The 20,935-nt window shown below is 32.8% G+C and overlaps 4 protein-coding genes across 6 annotated transcripts; 2 read left to right on the plus strand and 2 right to left on the minus strand.

The window, feature by feature from the left end:
- Positions 1-6,246: 6,246 nt before the first annotated feature.
- On the minus strand, positions 6,247-8,115 carry LOC114753284 (serine/threonine-protein kinase-like protein At3g51990). The gene has a single exon (XM_028941957.1). The coding sequence runs from the start codon at positions 7,948-7,950 to the stop codon at positions 6,475-6,477; it is 1,476 nt and encodes a 491-aa protein (XP_028797790.1). The 5' UTR covers positions 7,951-8,115; the 3' UTR covers positions 6,247-6,474.
- A 3,602-nt stretch (positions 8,116-11,717) lies between these two features.
- LOC114753285 (acyl-CoA--sterol O-acyltransferase 1-like) lies at positions 11,718-13,200 on the plus strand. Its single transcript, XM_028941959.1, has one exon. The coding sequence runs from the start codon at positions 11,959-11,961 to the stop codon at positions 13,117-13,119; it is 1,161 nt and encodes a 386-aa protein (XP_028797792.1). The 5' UTR covers positions 11,718-11,958; the 3' UTR covers positions 13,120-13,200.
- Positions 13,201-14,473: 1,273 nt separating this feature from the next.
- On the minus strand, positions 14,474-18,075 carry LOC114753287 (structure-specific endonuclease subunit slx1-like). 3 transcript variants are annotated; one of them, XM_028941961.1, is made up of 3 exons: positions 17,750-18,075; positions 15,798-15,904; positions 14,474-14,924 (listed from the first exon to the last, which is right to left on the minus strand). In XM_028941961.1, the coding sequence occupies exons 1-3, from the start codon at positions 17,977-17,979 to the stop codon at positions 14,743-14,745; spliced, it is 519 nt and encodes a 172-aa protein (XP_028797794.1). In that variant the 5' UTR covers positions 17,980-18,075; the 3' UTR covers positions 14,474-14,742. The 3 variants fall into 3 exon arrangements, with proteins under 3 accessions (XP_028797794.1, XP_028797796.1, XP_028797795.1); XM_028941963.1 differs by having other exon boundaries at positions 14,745-14,823; XM_028941962.1 differs by having other exon boundaries at positions 14,754-14,826.
- A 1,466-nt stretch (positions 18,076-19,541) lies between these two features.
- LOC114753286 (basic leucine zipper 19-like) lies at positions 19,542-20,929 on the plus strand (the record flags this gene model as incomplete). The annotated part of the gene is made up of 2 exons (XM_028941960.1): positions 19,542-19,727; positions 20,205-20,929. A coding segment is annotated over exon 2 (669 nt), but the record flags the coding sequence as incomplete, so codon positions are not given.
- Between the last annotated feature and the right edge of the window lie 6 nt (positions 20,930-20,935).

Here is a 20,935-nt window from a genome sequence, read left to right on the forward strand (position 1 = left end):
TGTAATAAGGATATCACTCAGTTTGAATTTAACAGAAAAGACTAATATATCATAATATAATAAATTAAAATTTGAATTTCTGTTAAGACAGATGCTCACATTTAATACTTGATAACGCTTAGAATAAAATTGCTTCCGATAGAAAGATACACGTGTCTAGTAGAAAAAAAATTGTAAGAAGAATAAATGTTGGTTTTGAATTATTCAAAAGTGCCATCCAAATTATGTTTCCCTCTCATCAAACGAATCAGATGGGAAGGAGTGCTTCTATAAATGTAATTTTAAGTAATTGTTTCATAAATTCTGTATATGTCTATTTATATTTTATATAAATGGTGCATCAAACTTGAAAGTAACATGAAGAAATTAATAATATTTCTTTATCTTTTGAGTTGTTGTGTGATTAATAAGAATATGAATTAAAATAAACATAAACAAGTTTAGGATAATTAATGTGTTCTCTCATTTGTGGCCTTTTAGATTTGTACCACGAGGCGAGGTATGAGGACTGTTATGGTTATATTAAGTGTTTATAAGCATATTTAATTATTCATGTAAGGCGAAACAAAATTATTCTCACATACATAAATTGTATTTCGTAAGTTATGATTGAAAAGTTATTTTTAAAGTATCTCGTTGTCATTCCAAATAAGCACAACCGATACAATTTTTGAGTCAATAGACATATGTTTAATTATGATATAATCTTTTTTTTTTTTTGCTAAAACATATGTATCTTCCTATTAGAGGCAATCCTATTTGAGGCACTATTGGGCACTAAATGTGAGCACCTCTCTCAGTAGGGATTTGAACCTTGGTTCGTCACATTGTGGGAGACTAGCCCCTTCTGTTAGACCCAACCCTGTTGGTTATAATATACTTATTTCAATCCTATTTATGAGATTTACCTAACATACTTTAATAAAAAGCCATGCGCAGATTTAATGAAATATTATGACATTCTCAAAAATCTCGTCTTTTTCACTCTTAACTTAGAGTAATGACTATTTTATAGGGATATTTTTCTTAGTGAGAATTTGAATCTTAATTCATTACGCCGTGAAGAATTAGCTTTTTCTATTAAACTCAATCTTGTTGGTAAACAGTGACTTTTTGTCTTCCTTATATCTCTCCACCAAATAAATGAGTTGTTTTGGAAGAATGAAAAAATTAAATTGACATTTAATTAGCTTTACCTCATTTTTCTTAAATTTTGAAAGAAAATAATAGGCTTATAGAGAGTATTTTTAATTAACTTCTAACCAAATTACTCCATTTAAATATAATTAAGAATATTCTTCCGATCTTAAATATAAGATCCTTTTTGTAGTGTAATTTACACTATAAAAAGGATCTTATATTTAGAATTAGAAAAGCATTAAACAATATCACATTTGTTTATGCGACAACTGAAACTTCTTGAAGTTCTTCTTTCTTTTCCTATTATCCTGTTGAATTTGTTTCCCACAATCAAACGAGTTCATATAAAGCTCTTAAGCATGTGTTTCGTTTACTTTAAAAACATTTTAAAAAAATATTTTTATATACATCAAGATAAAATCGTTCAACATACCTACTTACTCATATGTCATTAAATTATTTTTAAAATTATAATTTGACTTTCATACAAACAAACCAAAAAGTTTTTGGGGTTTGCGCTGGATTGTGCTTTATTAATTAATTAATTAATTAATTAATTATTAGATTATGAATGCTAAAAGCATGATGGGATTGGAAGATGTATTATTCCACTTTGGGGCAATTAATTAACAAGGAAAGAGCATATTTAGGCGCATTCATTGGATTTTCGTGTGGTGTCTTGTCATGTCAAGATTGTTTACTTTTAATATTAATCGATTGATTAATTTAATATTCTGAAGGTGAAGTGTAGACTATTGCTAATCCTGCCCTGTTTTGGTAGATGTTAAATGTTTTAATAATAAGATTAATAGAACAAGTTGCCCATAATTTGGCCAATTCCATTACACCACTATTAGCACAATGAAGGTTGATTCAAGGTCAATAGTTTAGTTATAGTTGAAAAGGATCGATTTAATTATGTCTAATGTAATGTTGTCTAATTAAAATATATGAAGATATTTATATATAGACTTAATTAATCTACAAATCCTTGTAATTTCAATCAATTTTAAATCAGGTCCTTATAGTTTTTGTTTTTATTTTTATTAGGTCCTTATTTTTTCACTTGTTTTTAATTAGGTCCTTGCATTTATTTTTCTTTTTACAAAGTCTTTATAATTTTCCTAAATTTTTAATCAGGTCCATGTTGTTTTAATTTTTATTTATTAATTAAATATAAACTTAATTAAATAGATTACTGAAATGTAAAATATTAATAATGAAATTAAATTAATATAAGTAATATAATTAAATAATTCAGGAAAATTTTTTAGAACAATTAATATTTTCTTGCTAGCAAAAAATAAAATTATTATAATAATTCATTATTTTTATAATATTATTGTTTATAAACTAATATTAAATAATATATACTATTTTATGATTATAGAATAGTATTATTAGAATTCATAAAATAAAGAGTAAAAAGTTCAGAGACTTAATTAAAAATAAGGTGAACTTATAAAGACTTGATATAAAAAAAAATACAAAGACCTAATTAAAAATATGTGAAAGTATAATAACCTGATAAAAAGAAATAAAACTATAAGACCTGATTCAAAATCGGTTAAAATTACAAAGACTTACAGATTAATTACCCTTATATATAATCCTAAAAATAGTAATATTTAAATAAAAATGTATTAATATACAAGCAAATGGAATGGTAATTAATGTATAAACTACATATAATCCAACATAATATAATTATTAAAGTATAAATATGATACACTGTTATTTTTTTTAACCCAAAACAACATCATTTTAAACTTAATAAAAAATATATAATTCTACCGGCAAACTGTTGATTGAGATGGTGCGCAGCTTCATCCTTATAAAAAGAAGAACACAAGTTCAAATAACAGGAAACATATTTATTGGGAGAGACGAAAATCCTCTGCTCTCTGAATCTCATAAAGAGAAACTTTTGATCAAATAAAAAAATATATAATTCAATACAGTGGACTCATATAATAACTCCTGATGAAATATTTATATTTAGAACCGGACTTGGTAACATGAAACCAAAATTACATGGAACCCAATAAAATTTGTGGAGAAAGATTTGAATAAGAGAAAAACAACTTATATAAAACTTGAGAAGAATAACATTGTTTATAATTCATGGAGTAATGTGATTCTCTGTACAATTTATATGTTATATTTATGATAACAAATGTATTATATATCTCAATTTTCATGCCACAAAAAAAGAGAAGGGGAAAAGAAGCCAATTAGGTGGTTGATGCACCAAAAAATATATAACCATAATGAGAAATGGTCCCTAAAAGAGGTGAAATTATATGAATGAACATTTCACCAAAAGGTAGGTCTAGATCCACCTTACCAATTCAATGCCACTATAAGAATTAGGAAAATAAATTATGTGTTATATTTAATATACAAATGGAATAAGAATAAAAAATAAAATGTATTAAAATTATCATGATTTTTCATTTAAAAGTTTGTTCAAAAAATTAAGTGATAATATTCTTATTAAAGTGGTGGGTAAGAACATTTAAGAGTACTTTTGCATTACCCTTCTAATTGTTGATTTTTATGGATAAACTATACCTATTGGTGAGGTGAGAAAATATTAAAAGTAACAAAGAAAGAAAAATAAAATAAATGGACAATAAAGGTTGCTTGAAAAAGTTTTGTTACCTTTTTCACCAACTTTTGCAGCCAGAAGGGTCCTATATAATCTAAAGAAAAAAGGCTCTGATTTTTTTAATTTCATTTTAAACCGAATTTTGATTTTGGATCAAGGTTGCTTCTTTAAGACTCTTGAATATTTAATGTTTGATCCTTTATTTTCAAGTAAAATTCTTGTTTAAAACTTATGTGAATATATATTCAGGTAAGCAAGTGTCAATTTTGTTCTTCTTATGTATTATTTTCCTTTTCAAAGGAGAAAAAGGTTACTCATATGGTGATGAAATTAAAGTCCAGCTCAGATAATGTTATGCCTAAATTATTATTAGTTAATTAAAAGAAAAAATCCTGGCTTGTGAAGATACAATCTGTGATTAATTAACATTGATTTTTTTTCATGTAACTTAAACATGATTTTCCGCATATTAGTTAATCAAGTTGCTATTATGGAAATAATTGAAGTAATATTTTGAGTAACTGTTAAGATTCATTATGAAAAGGTTGGTTTGAGACTTGCAATGATGAACATGAAACTAACACAATAAAAGAAATAAGAAAAACCAATAAACAATATTTTTTATATAATATATGCAATATGATTTTTTTTTTTTTGGCGAACACATATAATATGATATTGTAAAGATATGGTTGTCTAATATGAGGAATAAATATTGGTTACCAACCTCGCTTTGTGTCATATTAGCATTTAAGAAGAGCCTGTTAATTAGCCAGCTAATGCCTAATAGGCCAAATGGCCAACTTTTAAAATTTATTAATTAAATAAAATAATATCAATTAACGTGACTTAAATTGATTTGTCTTCAACTAACTTGGACTCATTATGCAAAATTATACCCCTTCCATCCTTTCTATAAGATCCACTTTGGTGTTTTATGGATGGCCCCAAAAAGGTGTTATATTGAGTACATCTTAACTAATTTTATCTTTGATTAATTTTTCTCATACATTCTTTTTTATCATTTTTCTTATCATTATTTCCCCTCATTTACCCACTTATAAATAAGAGTATATTAAAAAATATTTTTTATGTGTTTATTATTTTTAACTAATTTTAACAATTTTTTTAAATCATACAATTTGATTATTTGGATCTTATAAACAACAGATGAAGTGTTAATTAACCTCACTTTACATAATGATTAATCGATTAAGAAGTTTGGTGATAAATTTTTTTTTCTTTTTTATGTGTTATATAATTTATTATTTGAAAAGAAAAAAGCCGAAGATAATGTCTAATATGCAACTTTCCAGCTTCCAGTTTGCAGGGGTTTGAAACTAATGTGAGGAAATTGGCACGTGACGTGAGAACAAAGAAACAGATACAAAGCACCACAGCATTGTACTGTTCCTTCTTAGTGTACCAAAGCAAACCTCAACATTATAATATTCTCTCTCTGCTTTGCTTAGTGTCTCTGATACTGCAAAAGAAAATATATTATTCTTAGCTCACACAACATGACGATTACAAACTTTGCTATCCACTCAATGGGGTCCATTATTGTGGAAATGGAGCTCTTAAATCTCTTGTCGCTTTCTCTTTGGGCTTATTATAAATCATTATCATATGGCCAGATTGCCCCATTTTCTAAACCTCACTTTCTTAAATATTTGCTTTTTTCATGTTAATTAGTAAGCACTTGGCTGTTTTGAAATAAAACCATCTGTCATCAAATTGATCAATAATTAACCCAATGTATATATCATGTGGGCTTTGACGAATTGTGTGGATTATGCTGATCATGTGAGTAATCTAAGCTTGATGATTAATGACTAATTCAGGTTTTTATATGGGAAATAGAGTTTAGTCTTATCTTAGTTTACAGATATTAGATTCTTTTCTTTCCTTTTTTTTTTTTGACAAAATTATGGACATGTAATGTTGACATTTGTGATGTGACTTGAGTGTAATAAAAACTATTTTTAGTTCAATCAAAGTTTAAGACATTCTGGAACAAGAATATTCCTTGGACTTAAGATTTAAAATGATTAGTGTAGGATGAATTCAAAGTTCAAACCATTAACACTATATTTAATTAATGAAGCTCAGCTTAGGTCACAAGTTTGAGTTTTATGTAACCTAGGCGTAATTTATGTTCTTTGATGAAATAATTCTGTTGTTATTACTTTGTAATAATTTTTTTATCTAGAATCACAAGAAACCTAAAAGTTTGTCATAACCATGGACAGCAGAAGATGGAGTGATGAATTGATAATCAACAATAGGAAAAACAAAAACCTTCGAGTAAGAGCACATAAATTCCTTTACTGAAATTTTATTTGAATTTTGGGCTACAAACAAGAGATTCCATAAACAAGCAGAAATATGAATTTTTACAGTTCTGCAGCACTTGTTCTCAAACACGTCCTTTTGTTCTGTTTTTTTTTGATGATTCAAAGAAAAAAGAAACCAAAAACAAAAAGAGAAAAAAGAAACAAAAACACCTAACAAGGTTTATAGAACAGCTTAAGGGGACATCAGCAATGTGCCCTTCAATCCCAAAACATACCAAATGAACAATGAATAGGTCATTTCTGAAACCCACAAAACAATAAGCTTCCATACCAACAAATCTGCATATGGCTGTTATGTGCAAGCAAGGAAAGCTAACAACTCTAAGCAACACTCCAAAAAAATCAACCAGATCTTTCTGCAATCAACTAGGAATTAGCTTCAGCTGTCTGAGAATTCAAATCTGATCCAGAATTACCTTCTTGTTTTGGACACAAATTTGAGCTCCCATCACCAACAATCTGGCCTTCACTCAAACCAAACGCATCTTTATCTGTACCACAAGCTCTGTAGAGATTTATGCCTTTTGTGAAATATCTTCCACTACCAAACCTTGAGCTGGAAACTCTATAACCAGACTTATCTGGTTCCTCGGGGTTAGTCATAAGTTCCATCAAGTTGCTTCTGAACCCCAGATCAGAATACACTCTCCTTGAATATCTATTTGCAGATTTAGATAATCTAGCATCTAAAGCTTCAAAATTTCCACCTTCTAAACCTCCGTCTTGTCTTGGAGTCATATGGGCACTTCTGGCTTCAATTGGACGTCCCACAGTCTCAATCATCATACAGGGATTGTTAAAACCATTCCAAGAATGAAGAGGTACCAGTTTACACAATCCAGTAAGCCAAGCAACTATTTCCTTCATTGAAGGCCTTCTTTCTCTGCAAGACCTTACACATTTTGCAGCAATCACAGCCAATTGCTTCCTAACAACTGGATCCTTAGGAGGTGATATCCTTGGATCATAAACAGCCAATAACTTTCCTTTCTTTATGAGAGGAATGGCCCAATCCACAATGGAAGGTGGTGAGTATGTAATATCAATGGCTTTTCTACCACTAATTATCTCTAACAGCAAAATCCCAAAACTAAACACATCAGTTTTTGTACTCAAGTTATCTGGGGTCACATAACAAGGATCAAGATACCCCATAGTACCTGCTGGAGGAGTAGACCTGAGTCTATAATCATCTTCATGGCCTCGCAGGGCTAATCCAAAATCTCCCAATCGAGCATTGAAGTTGCGATCTATTAGAACATTTGCAGATTTGATGTCTCGGTGAATTACAGGTGGGGTTGAGGAATGGAGGGTATCGATGGCCTTAGCAGTTTGCAGAGCCAATCGAATTCTCCGACCCCAATTGGGTGGTCGTGCAGAAGAATGAAGAACATCGTAGAGGGTTCCATTGCTCATAAACTCCACAACCAGAAGTCTATCTTTCGAATCGTTCGAGAAACCCACCAAATTGACCAATCTCGGGCTCTGAATTTTCGACAAGATGTCGATCTCGTTGTCCACCTCGTTCGTAATCTCCGGCGCCGACGAAGAAGAGAACGAACTGGGTCGTCGAAGAACAGCACCGTAAGCTCTCGAAGGCCTCTTGACGGCGACAGGACGGCCTCGAAGAACGGCTTTGTAGACATAGCCATGGCTACCTTTGCCTAGGAGCTTTCGGTCGGAGAAGCCATTAGTGGCGGCCTCGAGGTCACTGTAATCAAACTGTTGGATCTTGATGGGCTTCTCAGGTTTTTGAGCAGAGGAGGGTTTAGAAGAGGAAGATGGGGATACAGAATTGGAGGTTGAAACGGCAGATTCAGCTCTGCAGGAGAAGTACCCCATCAAAGATTACTGGTCAGCGGTTCGAGGAAACAGAAGTGAAAGCGAAGAGAAGGTGGGAAGGACGTGAATCAGATGAAGATGGAGATGAGGGGACGGTGAAGGGCATTTATGGGGGGGGGGGTGTCTGAGGAAGAAGAAGGAGATGAGAGAGAGGGGGGGAGGGAGTTCCCTGAGCCCACGTCTACGAAGAAATCACGATGATGAAGACCATAATACATAAACTAAAAAATAAACAAGGAAAAAAAAAAAAAGATTGAAGCTTTGTACTGTCTTGCGTAATGTCTGGATAAATGTCTTTCTAATTCTGGTCAAAGTTTAATTTGATTTTATTACTTTTCTTCTTCTGTTCTATGTCCTTCTCTTTTGCTTTTACTCCTTTTTTATAACCTTGCTTTGGAGAAATTAATCTTTCAAGTTTTTAGACCATAAATCTATTTTTTATTGTTACATTATTTCGAAATGTATGTTTTAATGAAAATAATCTGTTAAAAATATTATAAGGAAAATAAATTAATAACCCATTTTTATAAGTACTTCCTTCAAACCTAAATGTAAGAGTTATCAAGAAGTTTGTACTAATTATAAATGTAAGAATTTAATCTATTTTGTCCCTTTAATTTATAATATTCTTTCCAAATTATCCTAATTAGTTTCACTTATTAAGAGATTTCTATCCATAGGTATTTCTAATACAAATGACTAAATAGAATATTTTTAAAAACTAATATATACTTTTTATAAATAACACACTTAACCAATTTTTTAAATTCCTGAAACTTTGAGTATTAAGCTTTTACTGGACATTCTCTTTCCTTACATTTCCACAAAAAAAAATTAATCTTCAAATTTTATTAAATTATAAGTAGAAATCGTGGCTTGAGAATGAGGAGGAGAATCATATTCTTTGCCTGCTTTTCATTTCATTCTTCATTTTAAAAAAAAAATTTGTTACTTATACACACGCACACTAAACGCTTTTACCATACTACTTTTTAAAATCAAATTAAAATATAAAAATCAACTCTAAAAGCATTCTTATTTTAGAGATGTACGAGAGAATGATAGAAAAAGAAGCTGAAAATTACAAATTTCAAATCATATTTGGTAACACAACTTTATTTTGTATTGACAAGTCTGAATTTACAAATGACAACAAATTTTTGTTACCATTCTTTGTTTAGCATTTACAAAATTCTAGTTTCTTTTTCTGTTATTGTCTTTTTTGTTAATGTTGCCTTCAGACAAAAAAAAATGTTTCCAAAAACATCTATTGTCATGTTGATGAGATATTCATTAAGATTTGCAGAAAGTGGAGAAGAATATTAAAGAAAAATATTTTTTAAATAAGAATAAAATCTATCACAAATATTCATAAGCAATAGTTAATGTGGCTTATTGACTTCTATATAATACTACAATAGATAAAGATATGTAATCCACCTTGTCCTGGAATATAAGATAATAAGTTCCTACATAAATTCAAAAGACCAATTTATTTTTTTTAAAAAAACCTTCCTTACCTGATTGGGATCATTAAGTCAACACACAACACAGTGTTCTCAAAAATTTACCTCAACTGAAATATCTAATTACATATCAATTTATTGCCTAAATTCTCAACTTTATAACAATAATTATAAATTTTTATGTAAAAAAATGGAATTCTTTCTTGTTTTGAAAATTTCAAATTAGATAGATGTAATCCAATACTTCTCTAATCCTATTTATAGGATAGAGAGAGGATTTTTTTTATTCTATTTATAAGTTACTTTATTAAATTTTTAACATAAATGTACTATTTCATCCTTTATTAGATAGCTTTTTTTTTTTGAAAGGTTTGTATATTAAATAGGAGTAAATTTAAAAAGCTATTATATTTTAATTAAGAGTTAGTATATTTTAAGTTTTTTTTATCTGTATAAAATATGTTAAAAGTGTAAGTCAACCGGACCACCTCCCCCAAGCTTGCTGGAAATTTGCCCATTTTGGGCCCGCCACCTCTTTTTACCTTGACTGAGGGCCCGCCACCTTTGAGCCAACCCATTCTGTCTGTTGCTGGCCCCTTGTATTTTTGTGTGGTTGCCTCGAATTTGTCCAAATACCTGATTTTTCTTGAATTTGTCCAAATACCTCATTTTTCTGTGAAAATGTTTATATTCATTTAAGGAGCGTAGTTATTAAATTTTTTTTCTAAATTTTATTATCAACAGCCTTGCACTAATTCTACTTTTTGCCCCTTTGAGTTTGGTATGTTTGTTGGAAGATGTAATTCTTGAGATCCACTCATGTTTGTTTGAAGAAGATAAGAATGAATGTGGGATGTGTAAGAACTATGACCAGTCACTCTCAATTCTTTGTATTGCACTCCAGATTGGGGAATCTTGCTTTCATAATGATTTTAAAAAAAAAACCATTGAAAAAAGTTAGACATACTTTTACATGCATTACTTTGTTCACATTTTATGGATAATATATCTCTTTATGAACTTTATATTTCATAAAAGTACTTCCCATGCATTATATAAAATTGGGTTAATACAAATTTTGATTCTTTAAGTTTGTTTTCATTTTAGTTTTGATCTATCAAATTTCAAACCACAGGTTTTGATCCCTCAAAGGACAAAATGGTCCAAATTTTTATTTAATTATAATTCAATTATAGGGCTTTATTAATAAAAAGAAACTTGATGAACCAAAACCTATGGTTTGAAATTTAGGAGACTAAAACCAAAATGAAAGCAAACTGGCATCTAACATCCCTAATTTCCAACCCGCCTTTGTCTAGTGAGAACCATTGCTACAGGGCTTTATCCTGATGGGCCCAGCCCATAAAGACCGGGCCAGCCCGGCCCATATTATCAAACTCTTGTTTTTTACTGCTCATCTGAAGTATTAGACCTATCCAATGCAAAAATTGGGGAAACCATGGTCTGATACTTGACACAGAGAATCTGAAAAAACAGTTATAGACATATAGTGGATCTTATATTTAGGCCCATAATTAGAAAATGATCCCCAAAAAGATAATGGGTCCGTTGGATTGGCCCCAAAAAAACAATAATCGGAGAAGAAGGCAAAAGTTATTTCCCAATGCATGAATCTACATCCAAGAGATAACATGTATATTTGAATTATATTGAAAATTACCGAAGCCATGAGCTCATTTATTGATAATGCAATTTTTGGGGGAAGAATTGAATATAGGAATCACCCCAAACCAAAAAGGGGAAAAAACTAAATATAGGGTGGATAATGTTAGAAAATCAATAACCCAAAAGGGGAGGGGGGAGAATTCAGTCATTCTCCTCCACTTTTTACACAAACACAACACACTAACAGGAAGTTTCATTCCAACGCTTTCTTCCCCTCCCTTATTTTTACCATGCTCTGAGCCACAGATGCTGATCCTTTTCCAGAAATAACCAGAGCAGACAGAGATCACTGCAAGGAAGGAAGGAACTGTGTTTGCCGCCATAGTTTCATCACAAACCTGTTGAATAATGCATCAAGGGAATCAGAATAATCTATCCATATTGAAACTCTATGATCTCTGTCAATGGCCTTTACCTATATATCTACGGAGGAATCTGGAAACAGTAAAAAGAACTTGATCCTGGTGTGTTCATACTCTTTTCATTCCCTTTCTTGAAGGGCCAAGATATTCTTGCAAAATTTGTCAGGACTGAAATTTTCTCCTCAACGCAAAACTAGAACTTTCTCAGCATTTGCAGGAAGTACTTTGATCAATACTTTGTTTGGATGGGTGGGTGGGTGGATTTTGGTCAAATCCACCGGGTGGTCTGCAACTTTTAATGTGGTCTTTCCAATTAACACAGTCAAGTCTACATCAAAAGTCTAACAAGTGGTTGGAAAAAATGCAAGTCCCTCTGCCTTTCATTTCATTATAATATTCTATCTCAGTATTCCTCCCCCTATCAATATAAAAAATTGCAGAGATCATTCATCCTAAGATCAGACAAACTAGACATTGTATTGCTTTGAGCAATTATGGATGGTGTGAATGAGATCATGAAACTTGGTAAGGTATGGTTCACAGTATGCATATCTTTGTGCTATTGCTATTGGATCGGCAAAATTGTCCCAAAAGGCTCAATAAGACTTATCTGCGTGCTTCCCATCATCTTCCTCTTCTTCTTCCTCCCTCTCAGCATTTCCTCTGTACATTTCTCAGGCATCACTGGTTTCTTCGTCTCCTGGCTCGCCAACTTCAAACTCTTGCTCTTCGCTTTTGCTAAAGGTCCTCTCAGCTCCGACCACTCATCCTTCATCTCCTTGGGACGTTTCGTGCTTCTCGCTTGCCTTCCCATCAAGATGATTCCACAACACAAATCCAAAATTTCCCAGATCCGATCAAAATTGGCCTCGAAACTATCCAAACAAAGTGGGATAAACGAAAACCTTAATCCCCAGGAACCCAAAATATCCCAGACTGAAACATACCCTAATTCCACAATCGCCAGAAAATCGTATATAACCCCTTTACAGTATCCCATAAAGGCTATACTTGTGGCCATTATGGTGAAGATCTATGACTACAGTGATCTCATTCACCCAAATTTCATCTTGGGTTTATACGCTTTGCACATTTACTTTCTACTTGAGCTCAGCCTAGCCGTAGCCGCAGCCATGGCTCGAGCTGTTCTGGGTATGGAGCTGGAGCCACAGTTCAACAATCCATTTCTCTCATCGTCTCTACAAGACTTCTGGAGTAGGAGATGGAACCTTATGGTGACAAGGATCCTGCGACCGACCGTATACGAACCTACCCTCGACGTCGTCACGCGTATCGCCGGCCCAAAGTGGGCGCCCCTTCCGGCGGTCATGGGGACGTTTGTGGTTTCGGGGGTGATGCACGAGTTGATGATGTATTACATAGGACGGGTTAAGCCGTCGTTCAGGATGACGTGGTTCTTCCTCCTCCATGGATTATGTTTGATGGTGGAGATTGCGCTAAAAAAGGCGGTGAACGGAAGGTGGCTGTTGCCGAGGGCAGTGTCGGGACCGTTGACCGTAGTTTTTGTTATGTCCACCAGCTTCTGGCTGTTCTTGCCGGAGTTTGTACGGTGTAAGGTGGACGTAAGGGCGTTTGAGGAGTACGCAGCCTTGGGCGCGTTTGTTAAGAATGCGAGTCACGCGTTCCCGCTTTGACGCATCGAGCCATCAAGCCTAGTTCGGTTCGCTGTTGGAAGCATTTTGATTAGAAACAAAATTTTCCATTATAGTAATAAAATTATTTTTCTGATTAATATAAACTTATTATGTAACAATGTTAATTTTTACTTTAAAAAAATTTCCTGGGGTTCTTAATGTACTGATACCAAATTTTTTTGAAATTTTTTTAAATGTGAGGTTGTGAATTTCAACCTTCAGTAAAAAAAATATAGTAAGTGCATGTGTTAGGAAAAAATTCTTAATATTGGCCAAAAAAAATTTATATTTGAACCAAAAAAGGTAATTACAGGTAGACATCGACAAGTAAATTGAATAGGGGGTTATACTTTATTCTTATTATAAACGATCAGTTCACATTGTCGCCAATTACTAAAATCACATTATTTAAAATATTAATTGATAAATATTCCAATTATAAACTTATTCATAAAAAAGGATATGAGACATAATGAATAAAAATTTATTGCAGAGATATAATAATTGCATATATTTAATGGGGGAAAAAAAAATGAAAAGATAAGTTTACAATTTCAGGCAAAAAGGATTTACTTCTTATATTCAGATACAAAACTATAAGAGAGATTGTTCCTTATTAAAAAAAAAGAAAGAAAGAGGGAATATATTTATTATTTTTTGTCAAATTAATTTAACTAACATATAAAATATTTTAAAAAAACATTTATTATAATTAACTAATGATATAAACAAATTAATTGAATTAATTAAGTAGCTTTTCTATCGATAACGGGGGAGGATATCATCATCATTTAACCAAAATTTATACTTGGTTTCATTGGACAGTGAATGTTGGCAGGCAAACTAACCTCTCCATCTAAATTAGATTAGCCCCATAGTACTCTCAAATCCCATATATATAGATTAACCCAATTCTAAGTAGCAAGTAATCGCTCATACTAAATACCTTTTTAACATATTTTTTTAATCTTAACCACAATCATTACCTCTTATTTTCAAATGCTTCCCGACCTATGTTCAATTGATGAAAGGGACTTGGCATTCCTTTCAAGTCAGTGGACACTGAAGTGAAAGCCGGCACTACTTGAAGCAAGCGTGCTGATCTGCATGGCATGTCGCTTGCAGCTGTGATGCCCCACCGGAGGAATGGAACGAATAGATCTTGTTTTGAAGCTAAGGAGGATTAGAGGTTAGTTAGGCCGCATATGAAGTCATAATCAATGCATCCAGTCTTTTCACTTTATGCCTTTTTGAAAATTAGGGTAGGTAGGGTGTTTTGTCTAAAAGGTTGGTTAGTGACATAATACAATGACATGAGAGGATAATCCAGCTAGGAGTGGAATAAGACTTCTTGTTGTAAATTCACGATCTTCCTGTCTCTTTAGCAGTAACATGTCTCTTTACAGTGCTCTATGGGTAAGGAGAGAAGTCGGAAAAAAAGAAAATGGGAGCAAGATAAAAATGAGGGAAAATGATATTTATTTTTAGTTTACAAGAACCCTTTAATTTATATGGTACAACTGCACTTGAAATATTTGGAGTCGTGTCCTTTGTCCTTGGCATTTGGACAGATTGCAATTAAATAATTCGTTAGGCACGTCACTAAAAATCTTGGACGGTGAATCACAATGGATTCAAATGCCAGTTGATTTGCAAGTGATTGCAATCAAGTGAACTTTTCACTCTGTTTAGAGCTTCCTGTCTCTGCTGCAGCAATGCAGTTGATGAATCATCAATCTGCTTATTTTGCCTTTTCCGGGGAACTTCTCTTGACGAAGCTTTCCATTTTGATTCAAACATACAAGCTAAAATGGGGGAAACAACAAAATATTCAACCAAAAAAAAAAAAAAAGAATTATATTGAATGCTGCAAATTATACAGAGGTTAAACATAAAATACGACAATAATATCTTGAGTTTGAATATCTCAAAATAGCGGAACTAGAGATTTCAGAAAGGACCTGACTCAGTTGAAATTTTCCAAGGTATTATCCGGTTTTCGATGAATATACTAGCATGCATTAAGGAATTTTCTGAAACATTTAAGCATGTGATGCAGAGCGTCTAAAAACATCTACTTGTTATGCTTTTACTGGAAATGCGAACAATTAAAAGCAATATTAAAAGAACTTCATTACAAATGAATGTTTAGATGATTAATAGAGCTATCAACATGACTAAAAATATTAGGTCACTGGAAATTTTTGTCAAAGCTCAAAATGAATCAATTCATGGTTATCATCTAGCATAGGATTGAGGGTTGCATGATGTATGAAACTCGGAAATATTCCCTTCAGCAAAGTTAACACATCATTGAAGTTCACCAAACATATTGCATGATTAGAATTTTAACACCGAAAGAATAGAAAGTAAAATCAGACAAATTTGCTCTCCGCTTTCGTTTTCAAATGTGACAACTGGAGTTCACGTTGATCAGTGACAAAAGCCAATGGGATGAACATGCTAAAAGCAACTGAATAGCATTCATCTCATTCTTCTCAAGAATATTAAGAAAGTATGGATTTTACAATTAATAAATAACTACTATAGCTATCAGCATTCTTGATCATCGAAAGTTTTTATATAAGCTTCAAGGTAAGCAGCAAATCAACATTTTCTTTTCTCCAGAACACGTAATTAGATGCAAATAAAAATGAAAAAGCAAACTAGATATATACCTTCACTTCTGTCTGTAAAACCACAAATGATGCATGCACAGATCCATGGCCTGCCGGCACGGGATGCTTTTGCACCCCCTTTGATTTCACCATTATGTTGCTTCAAACTACATCCATTAAGATATGTACATCAAATATATATTTCTTGAAATCCATGACATACTTTGATGTCATTTCTTTTTTTTTTGAGCTGAACTGTGATGTCATTTCAAAATTCTAAAAATTGAGAAGAAAGCAGAATTAGGCATTAGCTACACAATTTTTAAAAAATTAATTTAAAAAAAAAAAAAAACAGCAGTCTATCAATGCCATACAGGAAAGTATTAATTCACTTTTAATCAGCTGAATTGACTTGCTGACAGCTGGAGTAACATGTAAAAGGATAGCTTTTGCACCCTATAAGTATATTCTTATGTAGATACCAAATTCGATATCCTAATCACAGAAGCAAAAGTCAGTCTAACAATTCAAAGCTTCCACTTCTGGTGAGAAGCAGAAAGAGAGAACCTCAATTCCATCATAATTATGTATTATGCACCAAAAGCATCTTTGATGATTCTGAACTAGTCTTCCTTCAGCATTAAGTCGTTGCTCTTGTTTGCTCATCCCCTTTCAGTATTAATGAACTTTTTATCCTCTGTACCATTTTGCATCTGCTTCTGTTCCCTAAATTTTGCATTTTTGACAATCCCTATGCATGACTTAACAAACAGTTTTCACTTGACATGCAATGTTAATAATCCAGTGCAAACTTACTAATGACATTAGCTAATCTTGGTACTCAGGTTCCATTGGCAACAGGGCAGCATTGCAGATTATATGCCGTGCACTCTTCAGTGCTAACTAAATTTGCCAGTCCTGTATTCTTTGCTCTCCTGCAATGTTATTAAACAGTGCAAACGAGTCACTTCCAGGGATCTCACTGGCAAAATGTAGGCTCTCGATCATTCTCAGTCCATTTGCTAAAGTAAGTGGTTATGGTTGATTGTAACATAGGTGAACAATGGATCCTGGCTAGATCTTGGCTTTATAATCTCTAGGGATACTTGTTCTAGATGAAGAATTTTCTTCAGCACACAAAGCTCCATCCATATTTTTCAGCAACAAACAACCTGATATATTAAGTAATTAACTATGTCAACAAGCATGGGGAAAATACACTGGATTTGGTGGCTGTTTCCAAGAACATAGGATCTACTATAAAACTTGGCAAAAGGTTCAGAAATATCAGTATCACACTGGTTGGCACGAGCTAGGAAAAAAAAATGAACTTGTAAAAATAAAATTTAGAGCAGCTAGTAAGTACTAAGTAGTAAGAATTGCTCCAAGTAATCAAGACCACAAATAACCATAGAAGTTTCTTAATTTTTGGATGAATCGTTAAAATTAAAATCAAACCAACTACTCGAAAACAGCAAGTATATACAACTTCCAAATGTACAAAATTTTAAATATTGATAAGGAGATGTGCATGTATGTCTATCCCCAATTCCCAATTGAAACAGACAGCTTTATTGGTGTCAAAAACTGCTGTTTCCATAACGAAACATAATTTTTAAGCATGCCACATATATCCTATAAAAGTTACAAGTTCCATCAAAAAGGCATTGTATTCTTCTACAACCATTCTTTGCCAACTCAAACCAAAAATAGTTATTTCATGGAATCAGCACTTCACACCTAAATTCTTCATACGGATTCTAAGCCCCAGAAATAATCTGAGTACCAAGTAGACAAAACGTGCTTATTCAAGCACGATCCATTTCATCTCAGATATACTCAACAATACTTGTGTGCTGAATTCCTGAAGCCTAATATAATTATAATTTATGAAAACAATACTATGCCCATTGAACCTCGAGAAATCCAAGCTAAATGCACATTGAGCACAAAAATCATTTGTCAAATAGCCCAAAACATCATGAAATCAAAAGACTTGATATTGAACATACCGGCGAGTGAAATTAGTCGTGACACCAACATAGGTTTTGACGGGGGGACTAGTGGCAATGATGAGATAAACACACCAAGAGGATGATTTGGAATTAAGCCTCAATTCGGGAAGTGAATTCGAAACAGGAGATGATGAGGATGATGAAGATGGGGAAGATAATTTGGGCGAATTAGGGTTAGCAATTGGGTGCTTAACAGAGCGAAATGTATTAGACAACGCTCTCATCATACAGATCAACTACCTTAAACGGGTTAGCTTTCCCGTTTCAAAGAATGGGAAAATTGTTGTCGTTATTGTCCTTCACCTTGTTCGTTGACGGCTTGACGCCTCCATTGCTCTGCTAAAAATTAGGAAAAATTACTGGAAATTTGCACTGAAGAAAAATAGCCCCCCACAACAAAAAATCTCTTTAATTTCAAAATCTCAAATAATAATTCTTACAAAAATTATCATTTACTTTTCAAAAGTAGTTAATTGCTGTTAAACTATCAAAATATAATAAATAAGGCTAATTTAGAGCTTTGAAAGTCAAGAGATATTTTTTAAGAATTTTTCCAAAGAAAATCTCTACTTGTTCACTTGTCATAATTTTTTTATAATCACACTTTTTCTCACAAATTTTACAATTCATTTTTAAGAAGTGATTTATATTTTTATATTAAATATTATAATGACATTGAATGATTTTGTGAGTTAACAATACTCAACATCTCATCTAATGATAAGAGTTAAAAAAAAAAATAACCCTTGTACTTTGTAGAGAAAAAACATTTACTCCCTCCATTTCATAATAAGTACTATAATTTAAAAAAAATAACTTATTTTTCAGGTTTCTTTCATTCAATCTTAAAGGGGAACATTGATTGAGAAGCATGGGTATTGTGCCATAGCACAAAACAAAATTATAAAGAAAAATTAATGTTTTGATTTTTACATTGTGGTTGTTAAGTTTTGATTTTGTATTATTCAATCATTTAACTTATTGCCGTTCAATCTCTATAATTGTAACCATTTAAAATTTTAACACCTCATAAAATACATAATTTTTTTAAAATATAAAAACTAATGATTGAGTTTCATGAAATTAAAGTTCATAAATTCAGTTGCACCAAGACAAATGAAACTTAGAAAAGCCAAACGTAGTTGTCATGCTTGGCCAATGCCCAGTGGCGTGGGTATTAAATAGACAGAAACAACAACAGGCCACTTTTAAGTTTTAAAGTTCCCTACATCAGACAAGCAGTAGTGTGCCCCGCATTATCCTTGCCCATAAATAGAGGGGGTCCAAGAAAGAAGAAAGTGTAAAAATGCCCCCAAAAACGTTTTTTTTTTTTAAAGAAAAAAAAGATTATATGCTGTGGACGAGAGAGGAGAGGAGGAGTATAAATAACTATTGATGACTTGGCTTAGTTTTTTTCACAGATATATTGATATTGAACGGAACAAAGAAAAATTTAATTCTTCTAATGCAATCGATTAAAAGGGTGTTTGGAAGCACCCAAAAGTAACAAGATGAGACAAACTTTTTTATATATTTATTTTGTATATCTGTAAAAATATTTTTAAAATTTTTTTTATCCTATCCAAACACTCCTAATATGCAGACAAACACGTTTTATCCAAACGAATTGGGACACACACAAATTTGTTGTTATGCGTGTTCTTAGATATGGAATCTTTTAGTATCCAATTATGGAATCCAGTTCTTAAGTGCCCCCCCCCCCTTCTGATAGAAAAAGGAAAAACTTTAATTAGCAATTGCCATAATAATTTAATTAAAATATCTTTCATAGAGCTTCGGGGTCAGCCCAACTGTAGTTTAGCGGAAAATCTCAATCAACAAGTTACGCTTCTTTGACGAGAAGTATAGAAGAATCCAGGATCGAGGAACAGAGGCATAGCGATTCAGATTTCTGGAGGTGCTTCTTTGGGCCTAAAGTAGCAGATTTTCGCAGTTACCATGATTACTGTATATGGTTGTGCTTCAAATTTATAGCTTATTCAACGATTTGTACCTTTCTTTTGGCTCTTCTCTCTGATTCCGATTCTAATTTCTGGTGTTCATAATCTGTCTGTCTTCGCGTCCCAATTTTTGCCCGGATTCTCTAACCCCAATTGTTATTTCAATATCAAAAATTAGCCTTTCTTCTCGATTCTGGATTATAGTGGGGAGAATCCATCTGGGTAATCTATAAATTGTTAAGCTGATTCTGAAATCTTAGGCCATGAATATCTAGATTGGGCTTGATGTTTCACGTATCTTTTAGAGATAGTGGCTTCGTTTCATATGTTCTTCAGGACTACAGAAATGCTTCTTTGAATATATTCTTGAATATTATCAACTGGAGACAATAATCGGTTTCTGCTTTATCTGAGTTGGTGCCAGTAACGTAAAGTCAAAATCATTTGCGAGTTCTTTGCATTTGCCTTGACTTTAAAATTGGATGTTGCAGATATTCTCTTCTGTCGATAAGCCACTGCAATATCATTCAAAGCAAATAAAGGAAATATGAATGATGGAGATGTTGAGCTTTCAGATGGTTTCTTATTGTCGAATCCAGAATCGTCGAGCAATGTTCAGTCTTCAACATCCATGAATAAAATCAATGAATTCTTGAGGAACACCAGAACATGCACCCATACTCACACTTGCAACCCTCCTGGCCCAGATGCAGCACATACCCACACATGTTACCACACACACACCCAAGTCATTGCGTCTGAAGAAGATGATCATACAGATGATAAGGAGCATACCAACACAAAACGAAAACGGCCTTCGGGTAATAGAGAAGCTGTTCGAAAGTATAGGGAGAAGAAGAAGGCACAGACTGCTTACCTAGAGGAGGAAGTTAAGAAATTGCGTCTGCAGAATCAGCAATTAGTTAGGAAGCTACAAGGGCATGCACATCTTGAAGCTGAGGTTTTGAGGTTGAGGAGCATCCTGGTTGACCTCAAGGGAAAAATTGACAATGAGTTGGGTGTTTTCCCCTATAAAAAGCAGTGTAATGGCTCTTCCTCAATCTTTAAAGAGGGGCACACCAACATGCTGCCCACAGACCGCGGGACTGATCTTCAGTGTCAGACCAATTTCCAATGCTTTGATCAACAGGCAGGATTATCATCTCAGGTTGGTACCTGTGGAAATGAAAATTTTATGATTCCATGTGAAGGGAACTGTGAA

Source organism: Neltuma alba, unplaced genomic scaffold (genome assembly GCF_004799145.2).
Source record: "Neltuma alba isolate B1F8T4 unplaced genomic scaffold, ASM479914v2 tig00007829_pilon, whole genome shotgun sequence".
Taxonomy (NCBI): Eukaryota; Viridiplantae; Streptophyta; class Magnoliopsida; order Fabales; family Fabaceae; genus Neltuma; species Neltuma alba.